General features: G+C 29.8%; 1 protein-coding gene across 1 annotated transcript in view; it reads right to left on the bottom strand.

The window, feature by feature from the left end:
- Positions 1-10,466, bottom strand: part of LOC106464475 (importin-5-like) — a 55,284-nt gene that overhangs the window by 40,581 nt on the left and 4,237 nt on the right. The window contains exons 2-4 of the mRNA XM_013924618.2: positions 6,102-6,198; positions 5,297-5,401; positions 3,082-3,207 (exon numbers count right to left, since the gene is read on the bottom strand). Coding sequence (XP_013780072.1) covers positions 3,082-3,207; positions 5,297-5,401; positions 6,102-6,198 — 328 coding nt within the window. The remainder of the gene's footprint in view (positions 1-3,081; positions 3,208-5,296; positions 5,402-6,101; positions 6,199-10,466) is intronic.

The raw sequence follows: 10,466 nt of genomic DNA, 5'->3' as shown, positions 1-10,466 counted from the left end.
CTGTCAATCCCACTATTATTTGGTAAAAGAGAAGCGCAAGAGTTGGTGGTAGGTCTGTCACTGCTAAATTAGAGACGGCAACAGCAGATAGCCATGGTGTAGCTTTGCGCGAAATTCCAAACAAACCACTGTTCGTTGGTAAAGAGTAGCCCAAGTTTTAATTGTGGGTAGTGTTGAACTAGCTGCCTTTATTACTTCATTTAACGTCTTAAACTACGCACTTTTTTTTTACAAAACAAGGCCCTGCAATGTAGTTCTTAATTAAAAAGTCTCCATCACAAGGTTGTCATGTTCAAAACACTCATTCCTCCTTACTTACTTTCCATAATACATCTAGTGTATTATGACATTTTTACCACTCTCTTACGTAATTCGTTTATGTGTTATATTGTTTATCAAATAGTAGTTATGGGAAAGTGAAATAATACGCTCCATTTATGGCATGATGCGTTAGATCGAATTGTATATAACCAGTAAAATTTACAGCGAAACATTAGAAACAAATAGGCACAAAAAATCCATCAAACCGCAACTTTTAAAGCATTATAATAAAGTTTCAGAAAACTTCTCCCATCGTCCAGCCTAACTAATATTTTCTGGTATTGAACAAAAAGCCTCCTGAGCAGTCACTGTTTGGAGACAGAAGATAGATCTGAAACATTATTTTTACATTTTTGGAAATTTGAAATTGAAACTGGACAAAAAGAAGAGAAGTCAGGAAAAAATTCTCACAAAATCTAGGTCTAAATGTAACTATTGTTTATGCGATCCCGTTCATAAACCCACTGGCGGATAATTGTTGATAATATCCAACATGTTATAAAAGTATTAGTGAGTACGAAAGCATTATACCACGTACTGCTTATTTCCACTTTGTATCTCGTAACTCAAAGATTGTAGCTTTCTTTTCCCCATATGCAACAGATTGTATTAACTCTTCTTCATATTCAACATGCTAAAACTCTTTAATACATATGTAACACGTTATAACTTCATCACTTTCCTTTTCTAAACCATCCTATAACTTTCTTTTATGTATAAAATATTATTACTCACGTTTGTTAAGATTACCAGATTAATTGCTTGTTTTTGTTTGTGTTTAAATTTCGCGCAAAGCCGTCCATAATCTAGCAGTGAAATACTACAGGGAAGCCCTCCGCCAACTCTTGGTCTATTCTTTTACCAACGAATAGTTGGATTGACCGTCACATTATCTACCTTATAAAAATATAAAAAAATTCAAAGTGCTTACGTTAGTCCAAAATTGTTAAAAGCAAAAACTCTGTATGAGAATTCACTTTCGCGCCAGTGATATTCATGCACATTACTTAGACTTAGACATTAATTTTGTAGAAGGCAGAGTACAGTTGATTATTTTTGATAAAAAAATGGAATAAGGATTTTCCCATCCTTGATCTACCCATCCCTAACAGTGTTGTTTCGTTGATATTGTTATATCTCAATTAAAAATATTTTAAACAATAGTAATTCTTTTATGGATAATGTTCAACTCTTCATAAATAACTTGAGAAATAACGGTTATAAGGACTGACATATAAAAATAAATGTTTATACTCGTTTATAATAAATATGAAATTATATTAAAAAGCGAATTCTCGATTACGGAAACTACCTTGTGGAGAACATAGAGGTCGTTAGTTACTCAAGGACATCCTTGAATGATCTAATTTTAAAGTATTTAGATATTTTGTTCAGTATACCGGGGCGGAAAGAAAAACTTCAGGCAGCTGGGCTTGTCTTAGCTCACCCGGTTTATATTCGAACAAACTTTCAAGAGAAAGGGACGAGGAGGGGGAATTAAGAACCATTAAGGTAAGAGTTTTAGTTCTATTTAACATCATTTTGAAATTATTAAATAAAAGGTTGGAGTTTGGAAGTTTTACGTTGTAGAAATTTAGGGTGGTTTATTTATTTCTACTTTGAGTTTGTATCTAAATATTAAGGATAACTGCTTTCCCACAAGTGGCTACAGACAGTGAAAGGCGGTAGGAGTCGAGATGTTGTGGGTTCAAGCACTCAATTCATAACCCTTCACTGATTTTCCTTAGTTGTTGGCTAGTTTGACATCGACGTCTGGATCTTTTCTTATAGATAGAATATCTCCAACACGCTTGAGTGGTATGGCCACAGACATTATCCATTATGAGTTTTAACGATGACAACAAGGACTAGTAATGGAAAAAATCAACTTTGATTTTTAAGTCTCTTTATAATGTTTTTGTTTATATTAATTTCATCATTAGTGTTTTATAGTGCTAATTAAAACAATCGCCTATTTACAATGAATGTTTTTGATAGTTTTATAACTATATATATTCTGTTTTCTGAAGTTAGCATTTTAATATTTACACATAATCCCCTTGTTGATTATACCCAATTAGTTGTATTTCTGACTCCTTGTGACACGTAGTGTTCATAATTCAAAATGTTTTAATCACATTTTGTACTCAATATCACGTATTATCCGTATTAAGTCAACACATTGCACGTAACGCTTTGAATTTTATATTGTTCACATTGTCATATTTGCACTTCCTATTCAACGCACTATTTTCCTATAAACAACTGTCATTTTTCTATATTCACAATCAAAATTTGTTATAAAAATCAAGTTAACTGCAAATTATTTTTTTTTACAAATTCCTCATAATTTGTCCATTGTAGCTCAAAATCAGATGTATGTAAAAATAGCATTTCAGATTTATATTTTGTTTCCCACAAGTCAGTGCCACAGAAGATTTTTGTTCAATACCTTAACTCATCAGTTAAGGTTGGACAATAAGAGGCAAAAAACTATGAAGCACTATTTGACAATTTTTAGTCCTCTTAGTTTCCAACAGTTTTCAGTGTTTAAACCATAATTTTCAAAAACTATTTTGCTTTTTCTAAAATAAGTAGTTGAAAAGGACATGAATAAGCATATCAAGAAATGCCAGTAAATTGAATTAAAAAAAATGTAAATATTTGATCTTAAATACGTTTACTCCTCTAAACGTATACAAGTACAGCAGTGTCAAAATAACAATAATTTTTATGACACTATCACACAGTGCTTAGTACCTTCAAACATATCTGTAAAAGCAGGTCAAGTTGACTCCGTAGGAATCGGGGACAAGATTCAGCTAGGTCAACAAAACTCTTTAAAACAAAGTCCTCATTCTGCTGCTCCAAACTTTGCTGCAGAACCTGTTTAAATTATAAATATATATTACTTTACATATAGTTAAATAAAATAATATTTTTTCATAACATATACATAACTATGTTGTACTACCTAAAGCATCTGGACACATCTTGAACACGTGACATGATCCACTAAGCATGCTCTTGAAATGAATCCCATGAGTATTAAAAGACATGCATTAGCTAAGCAGCTTAGTAATGTTGAAGTATTGGCAGGATGCCAAAATACTGTGAATTAATAATTTGCAAGAGATTATAAGTTGTTGAAGGTGTGGAAAAACTGACACAAACAGTTCAAGTGATTGATCAAACAAACAACTTGCTGTTCGCGGGATTGATCAATTATATTTATAAAACAGTATCTGAAAGTGTTTAGCAGAAAGTGCTTTAAGAGTTTGAAAAATGTTCCCTTCTTAGGATTCTGACGAAATGCTGATAATTAAATTAGCACGAGTTTCATGACTTTACTACACGTGACCACACAAAAATGGGCACTAACTTTGAGGTTTATAGGCATGTTCTACCATTGTTGGTCATGCAATTTGATAATACAGTGTCTCAAACACATCTTTATTTGTTGTATCTTAGCAGGACTGGTAAAGCCATGGTATTGGGGAAATGCCTCATCAGCATTGGTTATGGCGCATATAGTGTGGCTCACATATTGTTTTATATTTTCTTTTTTACTTTGACTCACAAGTTCTTAGAATCAAAATTGATAGAGGTTTCTCCAACATAATCAACATCACCCCAAAGAATGCTTAAAACAATTCAACAATTGAATTACAAAAACTGGTCATAAATATCATGAAGAATAACTGCTCCATTCAGTTTGATGGTTAAATATACAAACTGACCACACTGACCAAACGTGAAGAGAAGTAGGAAGGGTCAAAGAATAGCCTATGTATTGTATGTTGACCTATCTGTGAAAAGAAGAACCTCAGTACTCAGACAAATTGATAAATATCTACATTCCAATGGTCATATGACTTCTTAATTGTTGGGCAAACATATCCTTTCATCAAAATAATGCTCTTTACCACAAAGCACATCTTATTTCAAAGTTACATATTAACATATTGAAATGATTAATCCAAGATATTAAACTTGTAAAACATTTTTTGGCATCATGTGCAGTAGTTAATTCAAAAGGTTAGAAAACAGTTTGAGATTTCAACAACTGGTCACACTTTTGAAGCAAGAGAATCAAATTGTACCAGACAACTCTCAGAATCTATTTGAAGGCATGCCTCATGGATACTTTTAACAAGAACTGTGCCATGTAAGAACAGCATACAGTAAGCCACCTCCTTTTTCGAGGCTCCATTTTCATATACTTTTAACACATGTTGCACTATGTAAGGACAGTATTCAGCAAAACCCCTCATTCAGATATTTTTAACAAAGCAGTTTATATATTAGATTTGCATGAATAACTAGCCAAGAGAAATTCCTGGGATAAATAAACTATTTACACAGAATAGTTCAGTCAAACTTAAAAAAAACCTTTCAACCATTTTTTGTTTGTTAGTATAGAGTCATAGTGTAATATTCAGTAAGACTAACAGTATAAAACAGACTAAATGACAAGTTTTAGTACTGCCTTGTTTTCTAGCTTTCAAAACAGTATCTTCAACCGTACCTTGATTAACATACATTTAGAATTAAAAACATCATTTGCAATGCAAATATTTATATTTAGCTTTCACAACTACAAATATTAAAAACAATTTCCCTGGAAATTTTAAAATACTATTGTAACACAAAATTTAAAAAATGTTTGTTTGTTTTTGAATTTCGTGCAAAGCTACACAAGGGCTAACTGTGCTAGCCACCCCTAATTTTGCAGTGTAAGACTAGAGGGAAGGCAGCTAGTCATCACCACCCACCGCCAACTCTTTTACTAACGAATAATGGGATTGACCGTCACATTATAATGCCCCACAGCTGAAAGGGCAAGCATGTTTGGTGGCACGGGGATTCGAATCCGCGACCAACAGATTGCGAGTTAAGTGCCCTAACCACCTGGCCATGCTGGGCCTAAAATTTTTTTATCAAAATTAAATGCAACAAATATGTTATTCTTTACCTGTAAAAGAGGTAGAAGGCAGTCTACCATGTGTTTCTGGATGTTATGTTCTTTTTCATGAGCTAGTAAAAAGGCTGTTGTAGCCCTGACAGCAGCTAACCGGACCTACAAAAGCAGAGTTGAATTTAAAAATAATCCAAACTTACTAATTATAATAAACAAACATTTTATTAACATTAAAGATGTTACTAAGATATTACACGTTCTACACATGGATCAAAATGTACACTTATGAATATAGAGAAATTCCATAATATTTTACACTTTTATCAGAGCTAATAATTAAATGTAGTTAAACTTAATGTTGAAGTTACATGAAATACAAAAACTTCAAAATATATTTCAAAAACAAAGAGAGTTATAATTAATGGCAAGGTTTATAATTTTTCTTTTGAGATTTAAACAACTCTGCACAACTTAACAGGACACAGGCACATAATTTTTCATTACCCCAAACAATTGTAGTATATATAGTGTACATTAAATATCCACCCTAGGGATTAGGAAACACATCTTGCAGTATTCAGATATAACAAGCTAATGGAAATATAGAACCATGAACTTAAACCTACAGATAATCTGTCATTAATTCAAGCTATATTTATGGAATATCTCAACAGCAATGACCAGTAAGTTTAAGAGTATAATAAAATAACTGGACAACAAATAAAACTGAGAGAATAGTGATAAGTTCATCACCTAAACAGACATATCTGTAAGATTTAAACAAGTTCAAATGAAATTAAAAAATGGATTTTTTAAATGTAAAAGTGTGATACTTAGTATGTATAAGTCTCAATATTACATTTAAGTTTGTTGGGTCTTGAAGACTCTGTAAGAGCATTTGTCGAATTACTTCTAGGTATCTGTTCTGCTGGTTTCCAAAAATACCAGGTACAGCTCTGTAAAGAAAAAAATAACATTTAATGTTATAATGTTCAAATCTGCAAAAAAATCATAAAGTTTTCTAATTTTCAATTAAACTGTACATGGTTTTCTTCAGATTTTCACCTCTAATAAAATCTGAAAGATAAATATATATATATATATATATATTTAAAAAAAAATGTTATTCAAGAATTAAATCTGAAAGAAATTGATAATTTACCTTGTATCAACAGTTATCTTATTGATTCTTTTCATAAACATATGCAATTTAGATGTTATAAAAGAAAAGGACTTACAATTGATTTTAGAAAAAGGTAATAAATTTGAACCAAAAAAATATTGATGATTCCATTATCAAAATCAGTAAAAATCTCATTATCTTCCATGTTTCTTTTTTGAATGGAAATTATTTTTTATTAACTCCATAAAAAAAGTTAAAAACTTGTCTAAATTTTAGATAAATATTTCTTTCAATATCTGTAAAAATAAAATTAGAGAAATTCAAGAACAATTTATTATTACCCTTATTGATAAAGCTGGTTATAATTTTAGTCTTGTGTATAACAATGATATGCACAAACTTTAATTAATGAAATCAATACAGCAAACACATTTACAAAAATCACTTTAAATAAAAATATAAATATTACTAATTTAAAGAAAACCATTAAAAATGGAATATAAATACATATGCTACTTGTTCTAATTTACAATTTTTATATGAAAGTCTGAAACTACATAAAACTACCGTTAAGTTCAGGATTATTACAAACTCTTTAACCCTTTCGAGACAGGTCAAGGTTGAAAAACCATATCATTTCGTTTGCTGACTTCATGTGAATAAGTTTGGTATCAAACTGTCGATTTTAATTCAAAAGCTAATATTAAAAAAAACAGATAAACATCAATTTTTGTGTGTATGTGGTATGCTGAATGCAGCACTGGTCCAAATCAGATGTTTGAGAAGTCAAAATACTTAGCTTATAGTTTTGAGCAAATTAGAAACTCAAATTACCAACATTGACATGCTAGAATATAAAACAAGATCCTCTTATCTTTTCAATTTGCTAAGATATTGCTCATTTAATAAATTAAACACAGTGGCACCCCGCCCACCTCTTTCCATTTTTGGAAACGCTCCCTTATATACACGACATGAATAACCAATCAAAAGTTCAGAATGTCCTCCTAGTGGCTTTCTTAGCCATTTTAACAAACTTGGCACCATTTTTTTCTTTTGAACCAATATTTAAACAAGGTAGAGTGTGTCTTTAGTGTGCTCAAAATTTCATATTTTGTTAGATCAAATACATCTTAGTTACTAAGCTTTATAAATTATAGTGGAATTCTGTGGTATTAATGTAGTAATTTATGATTTTTTAGTTATTCAAATGTATATATAAAACCTAAAAAAATATTGTGTTTCATATCCTCCATGTGCAAAACTATTAAAGGCTTAGCAACCTATGTAAAGCAGCAACCAAGTACAAAGGTCGTACCTAGAAAAGATGATTGTTTGCTTTACTTCTTTATTTACTGTTCTGTGTTTTAGGAAACATAGCTTTAAGAGCTTATTTCAAAACAGCAATAATCTATATATATATATATAATGTATAATAATTTAAATGTGACCGTATTTTACAAAATACTAGTCTACTAAAACACAGCCAATACAAGTTACTTTGTACAGACCAAAGGTCAGTTTTATGTTATTTGATACAGTAACATGAGTGCACATGAGCCGCATGAATATAACTTCTGTATTGTTAGCCAGGCACAGCTGAAGTCAATATAACAAAAATATTAAATATATAGAAATGTATAATATTATGAGATTTAAGCTATTTAGTCTAAACATTTGTTTTCATGTTATAATCTGTGTTCATTCTAGAATGAAAGAGGCATAATTTATATTTATTTCGTAATTTTTTATGGTGGTTGCGAGATTGGTCAAATCTACCAAACCCGTACAGAGATTAATTACTAAAAATAACAGATAAAGTTTTTCTTAAGAAATGTTTGATAACTATCTCAACATTATAAAGATTTTGCATGTGAAATTTAAAAATGTTCTGATGCATAAAAGTATTTTTAACCTTAAAATGAAAATTACTTTGCATGATAGATAGGCAACATGAGAAAAGAAAAAAATACATACGAGAAAAACATTGCTTTATAAACCTTAAGATCTAATAAAAAAAATTTGATATTTTGTGTATGAAAGCATTGTAAGATTTATTGATAATCTACCAAATTTCATTAACATTTGCTTTCTAATTTAAAAGTTATAGCATGAAAACTATAACAGGCACAAACTAGTTACAAGGTTGGTCCCAGGGACTGAGCCCATGCTGAAAGAATTAACCCCTTTTGCAATGGGTACCCCTTTAAACCTTTTCTGTGCAAGTCACTGTGTTACATTCAAAATTAAACACTTTTACTATCAATGCATGTGAATGAAATTAACATTATATAATGTATGTTATGATTTGAAGTTTTATGTTATCTCAGTTTGTCCTTTATTTCAAAAGAATCCTTTAAAGAACTACTTACTTTTATATTTTAGTTAATTACGTATTAGTTATGTTTTCAGATGCATAATTAAAAATTTAAACATTTTTTAAATATACATCATACTTTGCATCCATTCTGAAGGTTTACGATATTATGCACCAAATGAACATTTTGCAGAACGGTTGCACATGCCTCCCAAAAAAAAACTGTAATATGCCCAAAGGGCACCGTTGACTTGTGTTGAGATGAATAAGTGGTAAAAGACAAAAAAGGAAATAAAACATTAAAAATTAACTATACGCGAAAAGGAAAAGACCTGAAATTATGATTTTAACAAAAGGAAAATCTTTAAAATATTCTACAAAAAATTAAAGGGTATGTATTTTTAATTCTATTTCCTAATTTTAATTATTTTATTGCATTGTACATTGATGATAATAGCTAGTTATATAAACATTTACCTTAAAAACGTTTGAAATTCATTTAAGACGTTCTAGAGGTTATGCAAATGAAAATCATCTTGCACTCAAACTATTCACAGTTTGAGTGCAAGTAACTATTACAGATAAATAACATTTTTATTAAAAAGACACAATTAAAATAATGTCATTCTTTGTGTGCAAGATACTTATAAACTTTATCAAAATCTCATGAGGTATTGTGAGAAATGCACAGTTACCATATTTCTGTTGCATAAATGTACTTCCCTAGTCAAGCGGATGGTAATCATGTCTCCCGTGCTCAAAGGGTTAAATAAGTCACTAAACCTGTTTCTATTGTACTCAGTAGTATTCTAGATGTTTTATTTGAAAAAATAAAGTTACTGTCATTAAATGATTTGAACTACTATTTTTGGATCATTAAAAATAATATTCCAGTTTTGGATATTTAACTAACTTGAATTGTTTAAAAACAGCCAAATCTGTTATTAATAATAATTTTACTACATTATATTTTAAAATAGATCTGAAATATTTAATCAGGGTTTTTAAACGATTTACTTAATAAATTTGTAGATACACAAATTATTCCAAACTTTAAATTTAATAACATCAGTGTAAAAATATACTTAATTTTTGTATCTATAACAGTTATATTACTTTCAATAAACAATTCTTTAAGTGAACAGTAGATATTCCGATCAGTACTAATTTCTCTTCAAAGATCATCAACTTTTATCTGATCTTCGAATAAAATTCATTTATTTATATATCTATAGTTTCCATTACAGATGATTTAATCTCTATCAACAATTTAAATTTTAATCCAAACCTAATATATCCAAAGGAACTTGTAACAGAGAAGTAACAGTACCTTTAAGGTATAAGTAACTTCCTAAAAACAGCATGAGTATATTGTTATGAGTATATTACACAAAGTCAACAAAAATTATTTAAAAATCATAAATATGCATATATAAAAAAATTCATTTATTTTCTGTACTTTTTATAGCATTTTGTAAAGTGTAAATTTCTTTTACATTATGATCTGCAACATCATAAACCTTAAATATACGATATGCTAATGTAATAAGTGCAGTAAACAACAAATACTTAATTGCTGTTGGTAAGTTGGTTTTAGACAATATACACAGCGTGGTCACAAGTAAATAGACACCACCTTTTCAGAAAAAATTAAATTTTTCAGTCATATTCACATGAATTGATATATTTATAATGTAATTAATATCTAGTAGATCTTCCTTTCGCTTCGTGAAGTTCGTTGATCCTTTGGGGCATTGTGAGAATCATCTCGCCAATTTTAGATT

The sequence above is a fragment of the Limulus polyphemus genome, unplaced genomic scaffold, assembly GCF_000517525.1.
Source record: "Limulus polyphemus unplaced genomic scaffold, Limulus_polyphemus-2.1.2 Scaffold1662, whole genome shotgun sequence".
NCBI lineage: Eukaryota > Metazoa > Arthropoda > Merostomata > Xiphosura > Limulidae > Limulus > Limulus polyphemus.
This window is presented reverse-complemented; position numbering and strand designations above follow the sequence as displayed.